The 23,168-nt window shown below is 41.5% G+C and overlaps 1 protein-coding gene and 1 long non-coding RNA gene across 4 annotated transcripts in view; one reads left to right on the plus strand and one right to left on the minus strand.

The window, feature by feature from the left end:
- Ser (protein serrate) overlaps window positions 1-13,382 on the minus strand; it is a 358,811-nt gene extending 345,429 nt beyond the window's left edge. For all 3 annotated transcript variants that reach the window (XM_070089146.1, XM_070089145.1, XM_070089144.1), the window contains exon 1: window positions 12,731-13,382. In XM_070089146.1, coding sequence (XP_069945247.1) covers window positions 12,731-12,814 — 84 coding nt within the window. In that variant the 5' untranslated portion in view covers window positions 12,815-13,382. The remainder of the gene's footprint in view (window positions 1-12,730) is intronic.
- Window positions 3,406-22,589, plus strand: LOC138853284 (uncharacterized). The gene is made up of 3 exons (XR_011392493.1): window positions 3,406-3,506; window positions 21,714-22,046; window positions 22,171-22,589. It is a non-coding gene; the product is annotated as an uncharacterized lncRNA (long non-coding RNA).
- Window positions 22,590-23,168: the final 579 nt, after the last annotated feature.

Genomic DNA, 23,168 nt, shown 5'->3' on the forward strand with positions numbered 1-23,168 from the left:
TCGGCATTTTGCTTTTCAATCAGGTTCAGATACTTTCTCACTTTCCATTCAGGTATTAACCTCCACGTTAACACTTTTCCTGAGTAGATCGTAGGACTTTGTCCAGTTTCCTGAGTAGGTCGTCGGACTGTGTCCAGTTTCCTGAGTAGGTCGTCGGACTGTGTCCAGTTTCCTGAGTAGGTCGTCAGACTGTGTCCAGTTTCCTGAGTAGGTCGTCGGACTGTGTCCAGTTTCCTGAGTAGGTCGTCGGACTGTGTCCAGTTTCCTGAGTAGGTCGTCGGACTGTGTCCAGTTTCCTGAGTAGGTCGTCGGACTGTGTCCAGTTTCCTGAGTAGGTCGTCGGACTGTGTCCAGTTTCCTGAGTAGGTCGTCGGACTGTGTCCAGTTTCCTGAGTAGGTCGTCGGACTGTGTCCAGTTTCCTGAGTAGGTCGTCGGACTGTGCCCAGTTTCCTGAGTAGGTCGTAGGACTGTGTCCAGTTATTTAGCTATTTCAATAGGGGCAAAAAAATATATATATATATAAATTGAAGAAGAAAAAATGGAAAGCAGGAAAGGCACCAATTGAAAATATGTTTTATCCGAGTTTAAGATAAGATTACCAAGAGGAAAAGTGTGTGTTCCCACGCAGTCTCTAGTTATCTCCAGGTGGCGATAACATTGTGTGTTCCTGATAACTGTGTTCCCCGTGTGTTAATTTCTTTCTGGGAGAGAGAGAGAGAGAGAGAGAGAGAGAGAGAGAGAGAGAGAGAGAGAGAGAGAGAGAGAGAGAGGGAGAGTAGAAATAAATGTAGAAAAAAGATGAACGCCACTAACAATGTAAATAATTTCTACAAAGTTAATATTGGAAATGCAAAAAGTACAAAAATGATAATGAAAACATTGTGTGTGTGTGTGTGTGTGTGTGTGTGTGTGTGTGTGTGTGTGTGTGTGTGTGTGTGTGTGTGTGTGTGTGTGTGTGTGTGTGTGTGTGTGTGTATGTGTGTGTGTGTGTGTTTATTAGACAATTTAAACAGTCGATACATAATTACTACCGTTTCTTTAGGTGTCAAATTAATTACCAGCCGGAACTTGGTCAGATGTCAGCTTTCACCTGTCAACACGAGATATACCAGGTCAAAGGTCACATCAAGTACCGTTGCCAGGTTGTAAATAAGGTTAATTTCCCAGGTCAATCCTCCCTTCCCTACTATCATCACCAGCATTTCTACCATGATCCATCCCAAACTTACCACCATCAACCACCTCGTTACTCACAACCAACGATACCAACAACCATCATCCATCCTATTACCCACAATCAATTTATTACCCAAAACAACCACCAATCACCTACCATTACCAACCACCTTAAATCCCACCACCCTATTTCCCACAACCAACAACCACCCTCAGCACACATCACCACCCACACCAACACACCAACCATCTTAACCACATCACCACCTCCAACCACCCCAACACACATCACCACAACCACCCCAATACACATCACCAAACACCCCAAACACACAACACCAACCACTCCAACACATACCACCAACCATCAACACCACAACACCCACCAAAACCAACCTCATTACTACCAGCCACCCCCACCACCATTCCACTTCCTACCACCCCACCAATACCATATCCCCCCCTCTTTCTTTGTCAATGAGCCCCCTGCCCCACTCCAGCCCACTCGAGAGGGCAAGAATATTAAGAAAACACCACCAGACGACACTTTTATCACCCCACTCAGAGGCAGGAAAAAACACAATGACTGACCTAAATTGTTATTTCAAGAAATTTCGTGCAAGAACAGTTGTTGTCACAGGTTCAGACCCATCAAGGAAGGGGTGTCTCGATGCTGGTGAAGGGTTCTTCCTCCAAGGAACTTGAGATACCTTCCCCTCCCTCGCTTCAAACCCGATTGCCTCTCCTTCCCTAGGCTCCGTATGACGCCATTGATGGAAACTAAAGAAGCAGTCACGACAATTACAAGTATTTTCTGCTTCCTAACAGCCCTAAATCTGAGGGTTGTTAGAAAGAACGATCTGGATGACGATGAACGTAATTTTTAAAGGGGTGGACCGGTAAGCCAGCGGAAGGCCTCGGTCAGATGACCAAAAGCTCCAACGGCGGGTCATCATATGACTAAGACCCGCGTCGGGGAACACTTGTCCTGTTTCCTGACGAACCTTACCTAACCTAATTTGGATGACGAGGCGGAAGAAGTAGAATCCAGACAGTTTTAGAAATTCTCATTATCCAACCCCGTCATCGTTCTGACTTTCGCAACACTGCCTTATGATAGGTCGGCTGACAGTACACCCAGGTCTTTCACGTGTTCCTCTCCTGTTATCAAGTGGTCCTACTGTGGTTTACAAGTAGATCTGACCAATGACGCATAGCATTACACAAATAATGTGACGAGACCTTCAGATCAGCCTTAGTTCGGCTGTTGTGGAGAGGCTGCTGCTACTGCTAAATACAAGGCTTGGAAGAGGTAAAAGAAGCATCCCACTATCTATAACAGGAACCTGAACAGGCAAACCTGTTGGCAAGTGGAAGAAGTCTGCACATAGGAGACTGAAACTCATGACAACGGACCTACACTTCGTCATAAGTATCAGTCTCCTCTGTGCGGGTTATCTGTGTATTGTTCCAGTCACGGTATTGTGTCTTTTTGTTATTTCAGCCACAGCATCTAGTGCAAACTTTCGTAATTTATCATTATTGTTTTGTCATTATTAAACGACCCATAAGGGCCACAGAGTGCTTGGAGAATGAGAGACAATCAGCAGCACAATGCGAATGTATCAAATTTGCTAAATAAGAACAAAAAGAGTAACTGAGGCAGGTCCTGAAGACCCGACCCCTCCCCCGCACAACTAGGCAAGTACAACACCGGCTGGATTTACAAGGCACTTTGATCTATTAAGGCCATTAATCACTCTGACAGCAAAGAAAAAAATCGATAATACTTCCATTCACAATCGCAAGCTAAAAGCCGTATTACAAAAAAAAAATGCAAAACAAAACACCCACAACGAAGATATACGATATCAAATAAAGTTAAAATAACTCGCATCGTTTAAAAAAAATTGAACGTCAAGATACCTACAAATGTCCCTAGGGTCGTGACAGATACCTCGGTAATTATAAAATAAGACTGAGGATAAAAGACTGAAGTCAGGGGCGGCAGTTTCACTTACAGTGCGCTCCACGGGCAGCAGCACTCACCATATATACTAAGAAGTGCATGTCTCTCAGCGTATTATGCTGACAGTTTACTTTTATACCCCCCCCCCCCGATTAATGATAAAAAATTTCTTGTCTGATGGTGAGATAGTTACGTGAAGCCTTAACGACCCTACAATAGTCGAGAGTGTAAACCCCATTGACCAATCAGGCAGGAGCACAGTCAGAGGTCACAGGAAGGAGCAGCAGCACAGAGGTCACATGGAGGAGCAGCAGCACACAGGTCTCAGGAAGCAGCAACAACAGCATCTGCTTGCTATAGGTAAGTTTACTCGAGCAATGCTTATATTCTCAGTTTACAAAGAATCGTCCCATAGTGGAACACTGGAAGCGCAGACACTCGCGCACACGCATATCCGTAGTCTAGTACATTCCCTGACAATGCAGTTCAGTTTAGATTATTATCGTTAAAGAGTGAAAAAGTCAGGATACTGTGGCTGGGACAATACACAAACAACCCGCTCTTATAAGAGGAAATTTATAACGACAGTGTAGCCTGTCACTAGTCCAAGATTGACCGAAATGATAAGTAAGATACATGTGCAACAGTTTGGTATCCATAATCTGAAACGTTTCGACTACACAGTAGGCTTCTTCAGTCGAATACAAAAGAGGCAACAGAAGTTGAGACTGACCACCTCAAAATTACGTTCTCGAGGGTGAAGGACTGATTACATCGTCTTTACAAAGTTTCGGAATAAAGATACCTAACTGCTGCACATATGTCTTACTTATCAGTATTATACAAAATTATCATATTCACACGGACCGAAATGTCTTGAATTTCCTATTTTAAGTACGAGGTCATTTGTGTATTATTATTATTATTATTATTATTATTATTATTATTATTATTATTATTTCATTTACTGGGAAGCGCTAAATTCGTAGAATAATACAGTGCCTGAGGAATAGAAGCTAAGAAGGTTAGATCCAAGGGGAGACAGTTCCAATTCCTTGAACTAAGAGGCTTTCACCGGCATCCTGGCATCTCCCTTGATGAGTACTTAGTGTATACACCAGGGGATCACTCCCAGACAACCATACAGGCGCGCACTCTGTGCTTCACATTGGCTTGCTTGCAAGTTTATCAGTCGAGTTTCGTGATGTAAACACCTCGCATACCTCGGTAGCAAATACTGAAAAATGCAGCCATGCTTGCACTTCTACCTCACAAGGTATATTTAATGGCACTGAATTTGTACTCTGTTGATACGTAGAATTAAGAGGGATATGAGTGAATTGTACAAATGGAAAACAGGAATAAATAAAAGAGATGTGTATCGCTGGTGCTATGTACCTATAAATATTTTGAATAACACATGAATAGCGGTCCACAGCCGCTGACTTCACACTCCCTTCATATCTAATGCATTTTCTCGCGAAATCAAGTTTTAGATAGCCTCATAAATCTGGCTTTATAAATCTGAAGGATACTATTGTGCACACAGGCGGCAGAATGACCAGCACCCTGAATAGTGCGGCTATTTAGATATAAAAAGGACCGAGGTTTGATTTCTCTTGTAATTTCCCTCTCGCCAAGTCTTGCTAACTCGGAGGCGTCAGAGGTGAGGTGGTCACCCATCCAGTTGATACCCAGAGCACACAGCATCTCGCAACAGGCAGTGTGCATCTCACGTTATTCTCGAAATGTACATAATTATGTAACTATATGTATACACAATTATAGACCATATACACATTAATACGCTGGGTTCAAAATGGGGATGTGCCAAAGTATCGGTATAGGTTATTTTGATGGTATCGGCAAAAATTTTTACATCGTCCTATCACTGGTTAAACACACACACACACACACACACACACACACACACACACACACACACACACACACACACACACACACACACACACACACACACACACACACACACTTCTGCCCCAATAAAAAAAAAATCAATACACACATGGACTATAATCCACACCTTAACAAGCCATTTATTATAGCACTCTTATACGATCCTCGGTTAATACACACGCATAATTGAGTTCGATTCTCAATAAATACATTTACCAGGAATACGTACTTTCACGGTTCAGGAAATACGCCGATTTTTTTTCTCGGACAATTTGACAACTTTTTTGAGTTTGTTTAACCACGCACCAATAACCACGAGAACGAAGAAGCTTAACGAAGGCACAGCAGCTACGTCCTCCGCCCCCTCCCCCCCTCTACTTGCCCCCTCTCTCTTCCCCTCCTCCCTAAAAACAGTCGAAGGACCGGAAAAGGAAGTCGCAGACTGAATTTGGGGACAAGAATTAAAAAATCCCTCTTCTGGATATTTTCCATGTTAAACCATTATTATTATTATTATTATATCGTTATTAATTAACGTTATCATTATTGATATTAGTTATTATTACAAGGGAAGCGATAAACCCGCATGCGTCATACAGAGCTTGGGTCAACGAGAGGCAATCCATGTTGACCCAAGGCGAGAGCAACCAACTCCTGGGATCAAGAGCTCTTCTCCAGCACCGAAAGAGCTGGAAATATATAAGTACACGGAATGTTATCAAATACTTTCGACAGCTTTGCCTGCCATCTTTGTTTACGTGATCACGAGTGAGAAAGCTCTGCACTCCTGCCAGAGTGCAAAACTGCTTTTATTTTCGCTCTCGTGGGAGAGGACGGTATTGATTATTTTTACTGGTGGGAGATTATCGATTACCTTGGCTGTGGGAGTATGGATTACTTTCACTGAGAATCTTATTATACTGAATGGGGCAGCATTATTTACATTAATTGGGGAGTCTCAGTTACCTTCATTGAAGGAACGATTACTTTCAATGAGGGGAAGCAACAATTACCTTCAACGAAAGAAAACAATGATTACCCCTCACTGTGGGAGTACACGTATATCGATTACTTTCACTGTTAGAGAATCGATTACTTTTACTGTGGGGATAACGGATTAACTGTGTGGAGAACACATCAGTTACATTCAGTGGGGAGGACGAGCATCACTTACACTAACTGAGGAAAGTCTTGAAGCACAATCCACAGGAGCCGGGTCGAATCCTGGGAGGGGAGAGACTTGCGGACATGTTTCCAACACTTGATGAGACTGTTGCTTATCAATAAGTAGGCTGTCAATCGTGTGTTGTGGGTCGCATCCTGAGGGAGGGACTAAAAGAAAAGGACCCCAATGAAAATAAGCCACAGACTTGGCTTCGTTCGGTTATTTTTTTTTTTTTTTTTTGGTTATTAATCCGAATGAAGTTTTTTCTTCTTATCCTCGTGATTGTCATTCCCGAGTGATAGTAACTCCAGTTCTGCTGGAAAGAAACTTTTGACGTTGTTGTAACTGAGGTAGTTAAGGTTCGTCAGGAAACAGGACAAATGTTTACTGACGCGGGTCTTAGTCATATGACCCGCAGCCGGAACTTTTGGTCATCTGACCGAGGCCTTCTGCTGGCTTACCGGTCCACCCCTTTCAAAATTATGGCCATAGCTGTAATCATTTAGTTGTTGTAGCTGATGAACCTTTAATGAAATACTTGACAATATCCTCGTCGCCTTACTGAACCCTCCCAGCTCAGGCTGATACGTTTCAACACAGTGTATATGACACCCATTATGTGTGACAGAATATGACAGGGGATACTGTCAGCTCTTGTTCCCACTGTGTAACCACCGTATGGAATAAGGTAACAGCACACTGCTGATGTATCCAATTTTAAGTAAAAATAAATGTTCTACGTTACTTTGATCAATGGTCAACAGTAACTCTCCAATTCGACCACAAACATCAACACTCGCTCTGCCGCCGCCGCCGCCGCCGCCGCCACCTGCATTTTTTTTTTATCCTCCGATACTTTGACAGGTTGAGCAGAGTGATACATCTGTTGATTAAATTCCTGGTGTTCGACCACCGTCTCCACACCACCTGCTGCCGCCAGTGGTGACTCCACAGCACCTGCTGCCGCCAGTGGTGTCTCCACAGCACCTGCTGCCGCCAGTGATGATTCCACACCACTTGCTGCCGCCAGTGTTACCTCCACACCACCTGCTGCCGCCAGGGGTGCCTCCACACCACCTCTGCCGCCAGTGGTGCCTCCACAACACCTCTGTCGTTAGTGGTGCTTCCACACCACCTGCTACCACCAGCAGTGACTCCACAGTGGCCAGGGTCTTTGTTAATTAACACTTCTTCGTCATACACACACTTCAAGGAAGGCCGAGAGGTCCTTGATGCTGGGGACTGTTCTTGATCCAAGAAATTGGTGCTATCAACGCCCCCATTTTATCAAACTTGAGTCCTTCCCACTCGCTATATGGCTCCTACTGATTTAGCGCTTCACGATTTCAAGGAATTAGTGACTATGAACTAGCTGCCAAGTGAGTGTAAAACGAAATCCTGTAAATGTTTTACATGATGGTAGGATTGCTGGTGTCCTTTTTTCTGTTTCATAAACATGCAAGATTTCAGGTACGTCTTGCTACTTCTACTTACACTTAGGTCACACTACACATACATGTGCAAGCATATATATATACATACCCCTCTGGGTTTTCTTCTATTTTCTTTCTAGTTCTTGTTCTTGTCTATTTCCTATTATCTCCATAGGGAAGTGGATCAGAATTCTTCCTCCGTAAGCCATGCGTGTTGTAAGAGGAGACTAAAATGCCAGGAGCAAGGTGCTAGTAACCCCTTCTCCTGTATATATTACTAAATGTAAAAGGAGAAACTTTCGTTTTCCCTTTTTGGCCACCCCGCCTCGGTGGGATACGGCCGGTGTGTTGAAAGAAAGAACTAGCTGCCCGAGATGCGAGGAGAGGGAGACAGGGAACACAGACGGCAGGCTGATAAATACAGTAATTTGTCAGATCTAGATCCCTCCCCAACCCGACTAATTCGGTATCACATCTTCAACCCATTCTCCTTTCCCATACACGTAATCTGCGCCTTGCTCTCCTAATAAACCCTCATTTTATCTTTTAAATTACCAACTTGCCACCTGTACTGCAAGTTTGCAACACTTGCTACTCTTACATGAAAAAGATTCATTTCCGTAATCTAAATCTTGCTCACTTACGTTTCTCTGTAAACAATCCACACCTCACCGTCCCTTGTAAATCTACCTTTAACTAATACTCTTACTCCTCTCACTATCAATCACAAATCTAATATATAGTTTATTTGGTATATTAATGTCTCGTATAATTTCTCTATCCTAGAACAAAAGTCATATTTTTTCTGTTATATCTTTTCTCAGTTTGCTCCAGTTGGCGAGGGGGGTTCTGGGGAATATCATGGGTTTTAATAACACATCCATTACTTCCTATAAATGTTTCAAAGATCTTGCCCGCCTATGAAAGTATTTTTTATTGTTGTGACGATTAATTGTCTTTTTCAAAGCTGATGTTTTCCACAGTCACTGAAGGAAGTCTTGGCTCGCCTCTCCTCAAGTCTTCCCTTGATTCAGAGAACATGACAAACTCTCGTTCTGTTAGAAATTTTATGTTCTTATCTAAATTGACTGAATGTGTTATTTTTTATCAAGTGTTTTACAGAGCGGAGTAATGTTTTACCATGTGTTCAGTCTGCGTACAGGCTATTCCGTTCAAACGAGACGGCTTTGTGTAAACTTTATAATTATTTGGTACTGAACATTTAGGAAATGCGCCGCTGTTAATATGTTAGACCTCTGTTGCATTTGATACCACTGACCGTGAATTACTGATAAGCGATATTTTCAACTGAGGCCCTAGGGACTGCACTGTCACTTCGGAAATCGTATCTTCCAGGTCGGTCACATTAACCAACAGTCAATGATTTTGTATCTGAGCCGTCTCCGTTGCCCTGTGGCGTTCCTCAGGGCTCTGTTCTTGGACAGGTAATGTTTATTGTTTATGTTAGCAGCTTATCCTTACTTAGTATTGACCGTCATTTTCATGCTAACGATACACAAGTCTACCTGAGGATTCTAAGTGTGAAAGAGGCAAGACTCTATTTCAGTTCTCTTTTTGCTGGATATTTGGACATGGATGACAAATATAAACCTGAAGCTAAAGGAGGGTAAAACAGGTGAGTGTGCGGATAAACCTCAGGGGACTACAAATTGGAGATTTTGGTGCCTCTGATTGTGTTGTCAGTTTGTAGCCTTTAGGATCAGTGAGTGATTTACGTGTCTACTTGGATTCTTCATTATCACTTATTGGATACATTAATCGTATAGTTAAATCTTTATTTTTTTACATTCGTAATCTCTGTGTAAGCAACTTCATTCAGGTGTACACAAATACAGTTATATAGATTATCATACATAGCAGCATATGTGTAGAGAACCTAGGATAACTCAAAAAGGTAGAGTGACTTATTTCCATTATGGGTCCTTATTTCCATTGGTGTAGTTAGAAAGTGTTTTGATAAGCAGAGTATCTTGGTCCTTATCAACGCGTTTGTTAGGTTAGGTAAGGTTCGTCAGGAAACAGGACAAATGTTTCCTGACGCGGGTCTTAGTCAGATGACGACCCGCCTTTGGAGATTTTGGTCATCTGACCGAGGCCTTCCGCTGGCTTACCGGTCCACCCCTTTAAAAATTATGGTCATTTATAACCATTGTTAGTAGGCAACGCGTTTGTTTCTTCTCGAAATTATTTTTTTTAAATTGTTTGCGGGTTTGCCTAATTACTAAAAATACTTCGGCCTGTACGGAATCCTGCCGCTAGGCTGGTATGTTTACTCCCTCCCACCAGTCTACTTGTATAAACTACACTGGCTCTCTGTCACGGCAAGAACTGAGCTTAAACTATATTATCATTTCGAGCGTGTGGAAAAAGACACTTATGTACAGACAGGTCATTTATTAGAGGACATGTTTCGCCTGAAGAAGCCACAAGTGGCGAAACGTTTCCTCTAATAAATGACCTGTCTGTACATACGTGTCTTTTTCCACATCTTGTCGTTATCACCATACCATTTTTCTATTTCAAGCTTTTTAAGTTTAATGGACTCGTATGGTTGTACCTTTTATATCAAACTCGGGAAGGTTTATGAGAATTACCCTCAACACTGAGACTGATATTCGCAGAAAAGCCTTTTCTTATAAAGCTCCTGTAAGATCCTATGGTTATAATCATAACCATATTTGTTAAAGTGGTGCACCGGTAAGCCAGCGGAAGGCCTCGGTCAGATGAAACAAAGCTCCAGCTGCGGGACATCATATGACTAAAGACCCGCGTCAGGAAAACGTCCTGTTTCCTGACAAACCTTACCCAGCCTCGTGTAGATCCAAGACTGTCCAACAGGTTGCCAGTGTATGTTAAGAGTCAGGAATCTGTTTATCCTTACAAGCTTCATTTGAAAACACATCTCTCTTCCCTCCCTTATTTTTTTTCTTTATCGTTGGTTTACATTTATTTTGGCTTGGTGTGCGAGGGTTTATACGCTGAAAGTAAAGCTCCTCAAGAATATCACAATCGTTGATCATTACTTTTAAAAAATTAAAGTTAAAATATTATATTTCGAGGCATTAATAAGGTAATTTAAGCAAACAAATCATTAAGAGTTGGTTTACTATATATATATGATTCAGAGTTACCAGTTCTCACAATCTTTGACCAAAAATGAAAGGTTAGGTTAGGTTAGGTACGGTCCGTCAGGAAACAGGACAAATGTTTCCTGACGCGGATCTCAGTCAGATGATGACCCGCCGTTGAAGCTTTTGGTCATCTGACCTAGGCCTTCAGCTGGCTTACCGGTCCACCCCTTTCCCATAAATTTAAGCCAAATACAGTTATGTAAATGTTCAACTGAATTTGTTTGTGACGGGTATTTATTAGGTCATATATATATATATATATATATATATATATATATATATATATATATATAATATATATATATTATATATATATATATATATATATATATATATATATATATATATTATATATATATATTATATATATATATATATATATATATATATATATAAATTTGCTTTTAAAATGTTGATTTTCCTTTGACTCTTTTTCAGCTTGTTTGTTTACCTTGACTTGTTGTTTATGCAAATGTTGTAGTAAAGTCATGCTTCCTACTTGACAATTGTTTTGGGTGTGTTTATTTTTGAATGTTGATTGCATTAGTATCTTAAGCGATGATGATGATGCTGGTGTTTTGTAAGTGAAAAATGTCTCCTGGTGAGTATTTTAGTCATATGATGATTCACTCATCACATGATGCTATAACATTAGCTTCTTTTCTATATTAAGTTGCGTAAACATGTACAAAGTTATGGTGACAAAATATCTAATTACAAAAATTCGCGAATACCAATAGGTTCAGAATTTCCAAATTAATACTATGAATGATTTTTCTAAATGTAAATATACATGTATACTGACTATTCATATTATATATTATATTATATATATATATATATATATATATATATATATATATATATATATATATATATATATATATATATATCACTGTACAAATACATTTACATGTGTACCACATACAGGCTACTCAGTACAGGTCATATGAGGTGCCGCGTACAAATGAGCTGCCATTATAGCTAGGCACAGTGCCTAGCTGTGCCTAGGTGGGAATGAAGGAAGACAGGGAAGGGAAAGGTGGTAAGGGTATGCGAAGGGTAGGGAAGCGTATTCAAAGGAAAGAGAAACGTGGGAAGGGTATGCAAAGGGAAGGGAAGATTACTAACAATAGCATGTAGGTTTGAGCACTGCTGCTGACCACTTTGCTACACTCAGCGTACATTACCTGTGTTATAATGAAGAGAGAAGGGTTGGATTTGAGTGGGACTTGCACATGAGTTAGTGTATTTATCAGAGCTTATTGTTAGGGGAGAACTAAAGTGGATTGGGCAAATATTCTGCTAGTGGGTTGGATTTGCGAAGGACTTGCCCAGTATGGGTTAACAGGCTTACTGCAGTGTTCCTCCTTTCTTATGTTCTAATGAAGGCAACTCCAGGTAAGTCACAACACCATGACTGCAACACTTCACAATAAACCCGAAAGAGACCAGTAAAACGATCTGGTCCATTGCGACTTGGATAATTGTCCACTGTAACTAAAACAACGTCTGATTCCCCCCCCCCATTTCGAGGAAACAGCGTTAAAAGTTCTAGCAGATGCTACAGCAATAACTACTGCAGGAGCTACAACGGTGCCTATTCCAGAGGCCACAACAGTGCCTATTCCAGAGGCCACAACAGTGCCTATTCCAGAGGCTACAACGGTGCCTACTCCAGAGGCTACAACGGTGCCTACTCCAGAGGCTACAACGGTGCCTACTCCAGAGGCTACAACGGTGCCTACTCCAGAGACTACAACGGTGCCTACTCCAGAGGCTACAACAGTGCCTACTCCAGAGGCTACAACAGTGCCTACTCCAGAGGCTACAACAGTGCCTACTCCAGAGGCTACAACGGTGCCTACTCCAGAGGCTACAACAGTGCCTACTCCAGAGGCTACAAAGGTTGCTCACCTGTATGCATGCAGCGACCACCAGCAGGGCTGAGGGTACACAGGTAGTCCACATTTTGAGGTACATAGGCTGTGCTCCAGCCATAGTACTTGCTAATACACTGTGTCACCGCCCCCACACACACTTTATGTCAGCATAATACCACAGTGTTAATACCAGTACCAGCATACACAACCAAGAAATATCACACTCCACCAGTTTTAATCACTCGCTTAAAAAAAATAACACACAAAGGGGATACAAGCTTTTTATATAAAAATTTAGTCGGTTAAGTTTTTCTAATGATTACCTTTGATTTCGGTTTCACAGTGTAATTTGGTTAACCTAATTAAAATCACTTTCAATATATGTTTCTAATTATTTGTAGGCACGTGTAAGGCACTAAATTTTTAGAATGACCCTGGGCACTATTTTCAGTAGCCAGTCAGGTCACAGAGGTTAATTTCAGCATGTCGGAAGTAATTCACTTCAGTAGGAACGAGCAACCTGTGATATGCAGTGTTGCTTTGCAATACCACACTGTAAATCCTTCGATCAAGAGTGTTGCACATAGCACTGGGAAAGAGAGAGACGTGTGTTGAGCGAGTGAGGGAGGAGAGCGAGTGAGGGAGCGTGTGTGTGTGCACCAACGACCTGTGTCCGACACACTGGCCAAGAATTGACTGACTGAGATAGTCCAACCGCAACCCTGAGCAGCAGTGTGCGTGCGTACACACACGCGCGTGCACGCGCGCTCTCTCTCACACACACACACACACACACACACACACACACACAATTGGAAGCTGAAGACTCAGAGACGAGTCAGAGGAATGTTAGGAAATATTTCTTCAGTCATAGAGTCGTTAGGAAGTGAATAGCCTAGCAAGTGATGTAGTGGAAGCAGGAACCATACATAGCTTTAAGACGAGGTATAACAAAGCTCAGGAAGCAGAGGACCCAGTGAAGAAGCGGGGCCAGGAGCTAAGTTTCGACCCTTGCAACCACAATTAGGTGAGTACAATTAGGCGAGTACACACACACACACACACACACACACACACACACACACACACACACACACACACACACACACACACACACACACACACACACACAGTGAGGTAGTGGAGGCAGGTACCATACATAGCTTAAAGAAGAGTTATGGTAAAACTCGTGTAGCAGGGAGAGAGTGGACCTAGTGGCGACCAGTAAAAAAGCGGGGACCAGGAGCTGTGAATCGACCCTTGCAACCACAAATAGGTGAGTACACACACACACACACACACCAGTCCCGGGGCTAAGGGGTATGTCCTACGAGGAGATGTTAAGGGAAATCAACCTGACAACACTGGAAGACAGAAAGGGTGGAGAGGGACATGATAACGACGTATAAAATACTGAGAGGACTTGACAAGGTGGACAGGGACAGAACGTTTCAGAGATGGGACACAGCAACAAGGAGCCACAACTGGAAATTGAAAACTTAGATGAGTCACAGGAACGTTAGGAAGTATTTCTTCAGTCATAGAGCTGTCAGGAAGTGGAACAATCTAAAGAGTGATGTAGTGGAGGCAGGATCCATATATGCTTTAAGAGGTACGATAAAGCTCTTGAAGCAGGGAGAGAGTGGACCTAATGGCCATCAGCAAACAGATGAGGGCCAGGAGCTGTAACTGACCCCTGCAGCCACAAAGAAGTGAGTACACAAACCATACCACGGGCGGGATTGAACCCGCGGTCAGAGTCTCAAAACTCCAGACCGTCGCGTTCAATCCCGCCCGTGGTATGGTTTGCAATCGTGTCATTATGATTTCGTGAGTCAAGTGAGTACACACCTACACCCACCCTAGGTTACGCCAGTATCCCAGCTACTGGAAAAAAAAATGTTTTGTCATTTTATCGGAGTACAGGAGGTCTGTTAATATCGTACAGAGACAGGAGCCGAAACTCGATCCTTATAACCACAAACAGGTAAGTACACGCACAAAAACACATATATATGTCAGCCAGACATTATGGCCTTCACAGAGTCGAGACTCACTGGGGGTAATAAATTCAATTTACCCAAAGGGCTATCACATATTATTATTATTATTATTATTATTATTATTATTATTATTATTATTATTAATAGTATATTTCATGGTGAGCACTAAACCTTTAGGGCCGTACAGCGACTTTAACCGGAGTATTCCTGGAGAGTGTTCCGGGGGTCAACGCCCCCCGCGGCCCAGTCTATGACCAGGTGGATCAGGGCTTGGTCAACCAGGCTGTTACTGCTGGTGTTTGTAATGAGAAACAGATTAGATTCCACACAGGTATATTTTGTGCAATAGACACTATATACACTGTGAGTAGCAGCTATCAACTACAATACCCAGGACTCACAAGGTGGAGGTGGCTGCTGCTCGACTCCTTCATGGCTGGAGTTGGTTCTTCATCACACATCTCTAATTCTACTTTTTTCCCAGAGAGTGTACATTCAGCGCCTTCAGTCTGTCTCAGTAGGAAAGATTTCTGATACAGGGAATCCAACGTGTCATTCTTCGCAAATCTCTACAGTAACATCCATCTCTCTCTCTCTCTCTCTCTCTCTCTCTCTCTCTATATCTATATATATATATATATATATATATATATATATATATATATATATATATATATATATATATATATATATATATATATATATATGCAAAACAACCACTCTGAAAGAATAGAGAAATTCCAAGCGCTTTCGTGACTACTCACATTATCAAGGAACTATGAAAGTAAAGCATCCAAGGAAGCTATATAAGGGGTCTGGCCAGCACCTCACTATCAGATCCCACAACGGTTAAACACCTGACGCGCGCCGACCCAACTTGGATAGGTCCTTTGCACAACTCGCCCACAAACTATTCTACCCAAGAAAATTTAAAAATTATTTGTCCAGTGTATTATTAAATTCTTCCCAAATTCTATTAATTATAAATGGATCTAATTTATATAAACCAAAGGAAATATTCATATTATTGTCAAAACTACTTTTTATGAAACAAGCTGTATAGCCCTTGTGGCTTAGCGCTTCTTTTTGATTATAATAATAATTTATGAAACAAGATTCAATTATATTCCTGTCGACCATGGACTTGCTTGATACTACTTTCTCAACTTTTTGAAAATCAATTGGATGGTTAAAATCTCTTAAATGAATAAATAGAGCATTGGAATCTTGTCCAGTTCTAATGCTATATTTATGTTGTTTTAATCTTAATTCGAGATTTTTACCAGTTTGACCGTAATAAACTTTATCGCAAATTTTACAAGGAATCTTATAGACACATCCATCAGCATTTTGGGGGGAATTCTTTATCAAAAGTTTTTTTACTGTATCAAGATTTTTGAATACAACTTTAATATTAAAAGTCTTAAGAAGAGAAGGCATATCAACCAAGTTTTCATGGTAAGGGAGAACCAACATATTTTTAGTTGAATAAGGCTGGTTGTCCCTTTTTGGATTGTAAAAAGTATTTCTAGCAACTTTAAAAGATTTATCAATTACATTTCTTGGGTATTTTAAATCATTACCTATTTCATAAATTTTGGATATTTCCTCATTTTTAAATTTTCTTGGGTAGAATAGTTTGTGGGGTGAGTTGTGCAAAGGACCTATCCAAGTTGGGTCGGCGCGCGTCAGGTGTTTAACCGTTGTGGGATCTGATAGTGAGGTGCCGACCAGACCCCTTATATAGCTTCCTTGGATGCTTTACTTTCATAGTTCCTTGATAATGTGAGTAGTCACGAAAGCGCTTGGAATTTCTCTATTCTTTCAGAGTGGTTGTTTTGCATATTCTGAAATCACCTGTTTACTGTGATCTTATTGCATATATATATATATATATATATATATATATATATATATATATATATATATATATATATATATATATATATATATATATATATATATATATATATTCAGTCAGCTGGCCAAGTAGTTAACGCACTGGCCTGTGAGTTTCAGGACTCACCTGTCATAGGTTCAAGCCTCACCCGTTCCGTGATTTATATATATACCGCTTTTCCATTAGCAAACTGACATGGCCCTGAAGAGTAATGTTCATGAGCCGTGACGCCACATCAGTCTGGTTTATGTGAAGTAAACATCAAGACAGTGAACTGAAACCAGAAATGTTTGTTCATAAAGTTACATGCTGAGCAAGTCTCTCATTGGCTCGATGTTTCGATTTTTGTAGGGATTTTTTTCTGACATATTTAAGGACTGCTTTTATTTGTTTAATTACAAGTACCGTCATATTATTTGAAAAGTTTCTTTAACTAATCTGTTTTTACGCTTAGAAAACAAAGGATGGTAGTTTATACCAGTGAGAGACAGACTGAAAATACCTACCGACTGTTGTCTACATCAAAACCAACAACAGTAGAAACCAATGAGATCTTCAAATATAAATACAAATTGCCTTATAAATCAAGAAACCCATCATCAGCACTAAAACCAAATAAACAATTTACACCCCGATCCATAAAAAAAAAAAAGAGGCGGTGTTGGCGTTTTCAAGAATGCGCATTTCAGTGTGTCTCTGGAGAGACCTAGTGAATGACGTCACGGAGGGTTGTACACAAGAGAAGTGGTTGAGTAGCTGGTGGGACGACCAACATCCTTCCTGCCAGGGGACACCAGTACAAGGCGGCCCGCTACAAGGGCTCCTCCTGTTGAGATGCACACATCGTCATTCTTCGCCTTGCTAGCCCCTTCCCAAGGCAAGACTACCGCTCAAATTATCAAGAAACAAGACTTACGACATTCACCCACCTGGGGTGCCAATGGTGGGTCACCTCATGGTATAGACCAGGGCCGGAACCATACAGAGAACCACTTCACACTTCACTTGCCGGACACACACAAAAAATATTGGCCTCGGCTACGAGAGAGTACAAAGTTACCCCTGTTGGTTACCATCTATCAAAGACTCTTGAGAGTAGACACTTGACCTGTTGTGAATGTGTCATAATTTATTCTTAACTACAGGAACAGAGGTGATGATATTCTGTCTTCAATACTCTGGTCATCATAAAAAAAAATAACATTTCCAGTGGTTCCAACACTTACTGATCCTTCTATTTTTGTATTCCGTTTATCAATCAGTCTTTTGAGAAGAAAAATTTACATTTATCCTTTTCCACTCCACTTTTCTCTCAATTCGCAGCTGTGATCTCTTGTTATCCCTCTTGCAGCTACTAAGAAATCTTTGTATCTACTCTTTCAAGTCTATTCCAGACCTTACATGTGGTCATCATGTCCTCTATATTCCTGCTATAAATCAACATCGTCAATTTTAATATTTTCAATCTTTCATCGTACTTCATTGTGCTCACATCTAGCATCCATTTAATAGCTTTTCTTTGAACGTTTTCTAACTAATCTATGTGACTCGCCAGGTGTGGTCACCACACAGCTGCTGTATATTACAATTTTGTCCTAATATAAGTTACAAACAACTTTCTTAACATTTCACCATCCATATATTTGAGAGTATCATTTAAATGATCTTCCAGTGAGAATGTTTTGGTTAATAATAACTCCCAGATGCCTCTTGCTATCTGTTATTTTTAATATCTTGTCGCACAGTCTATATTCTTCACGTAACTTGATAATGTTTCTCTCATTTCCGTCATATGCCATTTATCTACATTAAATCCTGTCATCTGTGTATCACTCTCTGTGATCCAGTTCCCTGAATCAAGTTTGAATGCCTTCCATCCTCCCTCCCACAGGAGCTATATAATCCCTACAGGTTAATAATAATAATAATGATAATAATAATACCTGTCACTCCATGTGTGCTCCGTTTATTAAAGATTCTCTTGCAAAAACTTTACAATAATTTTATGATTAATTTTATTTAAGATTTTTGCATTGTCTGCAAACTTGTTCACGTATTCATTTTTATTCCTTCCAGTAAATCATTTATATAAATTAGAATTATTGAGGCAGGTTCAGAACGTGTGTGTGTGTGTGTGTGTGTGTGTGTGTGTGTGTGTGTGTGTGTGAATTTCTGTCTTCTTTCCTTGTTCTTTTCCTTCTCTTCTCTTTCACTTTTCCCCTGTTTTACGCCATTTTGTTGTTTAAACCTTAGAATCCCTACCTCCTCAGTCACTCCCTTCTGCTTCTCTTCCTCTTCGTCTTTCTCAACCTTTTCTTCCTTTTCCTTTTTATCATCTTTCTGCACTTCCTCTTTAAGCTCTCAAAAGTCGCTCAGTCCTAGCCAGAGTGACTCAAATATTGTCTTTAGCGTGAGGGTCATGGCTGAGTGAGCCGCATTAACAGGAAAAACAACGGAATCGAACTCCATTACAAGGATTCTGACGAATATGTTGAACCAACCAAGGGGATCGGGAGTCACCATAACGTGGATTGATGGTAAGTACCCAAACCAAATCAATAATCTCCTCTCAGTACGGAGACAACAGCACAAACTGCAAAACAAGCTGCAACCAAGACAACGTTTCGCCCGTGTAGCGATACGTTGCTCCGATCATAGCCAGTTTCTTAGTGTCTGGCGCCAACATGCCATTTCATGCAGTTTATTGCAGTATTATAGGATTTGACTGGCATTTTGGACACGTAACACAGTTGCGAGGTAGTCAGTGTAACTGTCTAACTGATGATGTAACCACATTACAGCTACAGGAGTAACTAGGGCCGAGCCAGATGCAAGCAGTAGGTGGCAGCAGGGAAGGCAGGTGGCAGAAGTGAAAGCAGGAAGTGGCAGGAAAGAAGGCAGGAGGGAAGGCAGGTAGCAGAAAAGAAAGCAGGAAGTTCAAGAAAGGAAGGCAGGTGGCAGATGAGAAAGCAGGAAGTCCGAGAAAGGAAGGCAGGTAGCAGGATGGAAGGCAGGTGGCAGGATGGAAGGCAGGTGGCAGAGAAAGCAGAAAGTCCCAGAAAGGAAAGCAGGTAGCAGGATGGAAGGCAGGTGGCAGAAGTGAATGAAGTGGCAGAAGGGGGTTACAATATAAATGGCTCACACTTCGTGTATCATTTTTCCCTCACAGGTAAACTCATTAGTTACTCAGGTACTCAGAGTGAAGGGTAAACCCATTACTCACAGAGGCACTTAGGTGATGGGTCAACCCATAACTCATAGATGCACTTAAGTGACGGGTGAACTCGTAACTCACAGATAAATCTCAAGGAAGGAAGGAAGGAAGGAAGGAAGGAAGGAAGGAAGGAAGGAAGGAAGGAAACATGAGTACCGACCTCTCATAACCCACCTTCCTGCACTCCCTCATTCATTCTTTCCTTACCCATAAAACCTTCCTAGGGACATAGGTAAAAATCAATGACAAGTAATAATAAATCGGTCAGTTCATGGCAAAAAAAAAAAAAAAGAAAACTCTCAAAAAATTCTGCTAAAAGGTTTTTCAGTTTTTTTTTGACTTCCGAGTAATGACTTAAATACCTGTGCATCACCTGGGTATCTTTACTTTGTAGACGTTTCGCCCTCCAGTGGAATTGTATACCACTGACGCAATGATAAATACTTCGTATTTTAAACGACAGAAAAAAAATATACGCAAAAATCTGATCTCTGAAAGTGTGTATAATCGGGTCACTTCCAAGACGGCAGCTACTGACGCTGAAAATCGGGAGAGTGGCTGCAACTTTATTATTAGATTTTATTTATTATCACACTGGCTGATTCCCACCAAGGCAGGGTGGCCCGAAAAAGAAAAATTTTCACCATCATTCACTCCATCACTGTCTTGCCAGAAGGGTGCTTTACACTACAGTTTTTAAACTGCAACATTAACACCCCTCCTTCAGAGTGCAGGCACTGTACTTCCCATCTCTTGCTCACACTCCAACAGCACGTCAAGTATTAAAAACCATTTGTCTCCATTCACTCCTATCAAACACGCTCACGCATGCCTGCTGGAAGTCCAAGCCCCTCGCACACAAAACCTCCTTTACCCCCTCCCTCCAACCTTTACTAGGCCGACCCCTACCCCGCCTTCCTTCCACTACAGACTGATACACTCTTGAAGTCACTCTGTTTCGCTCCATTCTCTCTACATGTCCGAACCACCTCAACAACCCTTCCTCAGCCCTCTGGACAACAGTTTTGGTAATCCCACACCTCCTCCTAACTTCCAAACTACGAATTCTCTGCATTATATTCACACCACACATTGCCCTCAGACATGACATCTCCAATGCCTCCAGCCTTCTCCTCGCTGCAACATTCATCACCCATGCTTCACACCCATATAAGAGCGTTGGTAAAACTATACTCTCATACATTCCCCTCTTTGCCTCCAAGGACAAAGTTCTTTGTCTCCACAGACTCCTAAGTGCACCGCTCACCCTTTTCCCCTCATCAATTCTATGATTCACCTCATCTTTCATAGACCCATCCGCTGACACGTCCACTCCCAATATCTGAATACAATCACCTCCTCCATACTCTCTCCCTCCAATCTGATATCCAATCTTTCATCACCTAATATTTTTGTTATCCTCATAACCTTACTCTTTCCTGTATTCACTTTTAATTTTCTTCTTTTGCATACCCTACCAAATTCATCCACCAACTTTTGCAACTTCTCTTCAAAATCTTCCAAGAGCACAGTGTCATCAGCAAAGAGCAACTCTGACAACTCCCACTTTATGTGTGATTCTTTATCTTTTAACTCCACGCCTCTTGCCAAGACCCTCGCATTTACTTCTCTTACAACCCCATCTATAAATAAATATATTATTATTAGATATAGAAGATTAATTTCAGTATCTAACCTAGGGCTTCAAGGCTCAAGGAATCCATTGTTGACAACGGATACAGGATGGCGGCAAATATGGCGGCCAACACTCCCCAACAGATTTCATCTAAACTGTGTTTTGCTTCATTTTTTTTTCATAACATAATGGGTAGTAATTATTTTGACCGTCTTTCGACTTTAGTTTCTTGAATAATGAAGGTTTTTATATCCATTTTTTCAGGTATGGAAGATGGGTGCTTCAAGCTTAACCCATGAAAGTTGTTCGATCTGCAAAGGTTTGTATAGGGAGGTGTAGTTAAGCTGGTCAGAAAGTCGGTGGTGGCATCAGTGCAACAAGTTCAGAGAGATGATAGCACTATTGTGACTACTGGATGTAAGATACATCCTTCAAACAATCGCAAATAGGCGATCTTAACAATGCAGAACAAGCCCGTGGTCACATCCGTTACCACCGATACCTTCTGCCTTGCCTCAGAGTCTCCCCTGCTATCTGTTGCTGTCTTGCAAAATTGCATAGCTCCTGACGACGCACGAGAATGCAAAAGATCTAAAGGTAAAGATTACCATCCCCATGTGGCTTATTCTGCATTGTTAAGATCGCCTGTGTGCTACTGTGGCTTTTCGTCTGCATAATACATGACAACATGAGAATCATTGATAATGGCTTTCTGTTCCAGCGATTCCTTGTAATGTTCAGGAGAGGAGACCTCTAGAGGAGGTGATGAGATACAAGTTGAGTCCATACCAGTCATTCTTTTTTTAAAGACAAAAGCATCATGAGAAAGGCCGATAAGCATCAACTAGCCAAAGTCATTGATGGTCAGTGTAACAAGATACCATCAAGTGAAGTAACATCAAATATTATCCCTGTGGCTTGCAAAGAGTACGTAACCTTTATTCGGCACATGTACACACCCTCATTGATAGGCTATCTCCCCCAACCAGCGAACCAGGTACTTGGGTTGATGATGGGGCCCCGTCCTTCAATCAGTACCCAGGTTCCGGCCAATGAGAAGATGGTTTTGGCAATCGCAGAAGTGTTGTGGGTACCACTCGCCTGTCTGCCCTTGTCATTCCCATTCTAGAGCTGGTTGAAGCGCGGTCTGCTCTCTAGTGGCTTCTATTCTGCCTTGCTTACCGTGGAGTGCACTAATACCTATTGTTGTCCATAGTGTATATAGTGTACATACTTCTGTTCTAAATTGGTGAAGGATAATACAAGTTAAAAGTTTTTCTGCTGTGTTTATTTTGCTCCCTTTACACCCAGGATAACAGGCCTTTGGGACTCCTGGGTTGTAATAATCCCGAAGACTGAAAGATATATGCTTGACAAATGTCTTTTACTGCTTTAACTCAAGTGGAGGAGGGAAGATTCCTATGGTAAAATAACCAAGGCATATGCTGACTTTACAAGTAAGCAGTAAGGGGCAGCAACAACTGTGTTTGACGGGTATGGGACTGGTCCATCGATAAAGAATAACGCACATCAGAGACGGGTACAAATCGTCAATTACCCGATTGTGAAGTTCACAAGGGGAAGTAACAAGTAGCAACTAATCAGCTTAATAAGTGATGAGCTGAGGAGGGTGGGTTGTAGGGTCATGCAGGCAGAAGAGGGCCCTGGTGTGGACATCACTGAGGCCGCAGTTAGCAGTGCATATGCACTTTCCACCAA

Source organism: Cherax quadricarinatus, chromosome 27 (genome assembly GCF_038502225.1).
Source record: "Cherax quadricarinatus isolate ZL_2023a chromosome 27, ASM3850222v1, whole genome shotgun sequence".
NCBI classification, from domain to species: domain Eukaryota; kingdom Metazoa; phylum Arthropoda; class Malacostraca; order Decapoda; family Parastacidae; genus Cherax; species Cherax quadricarinatus.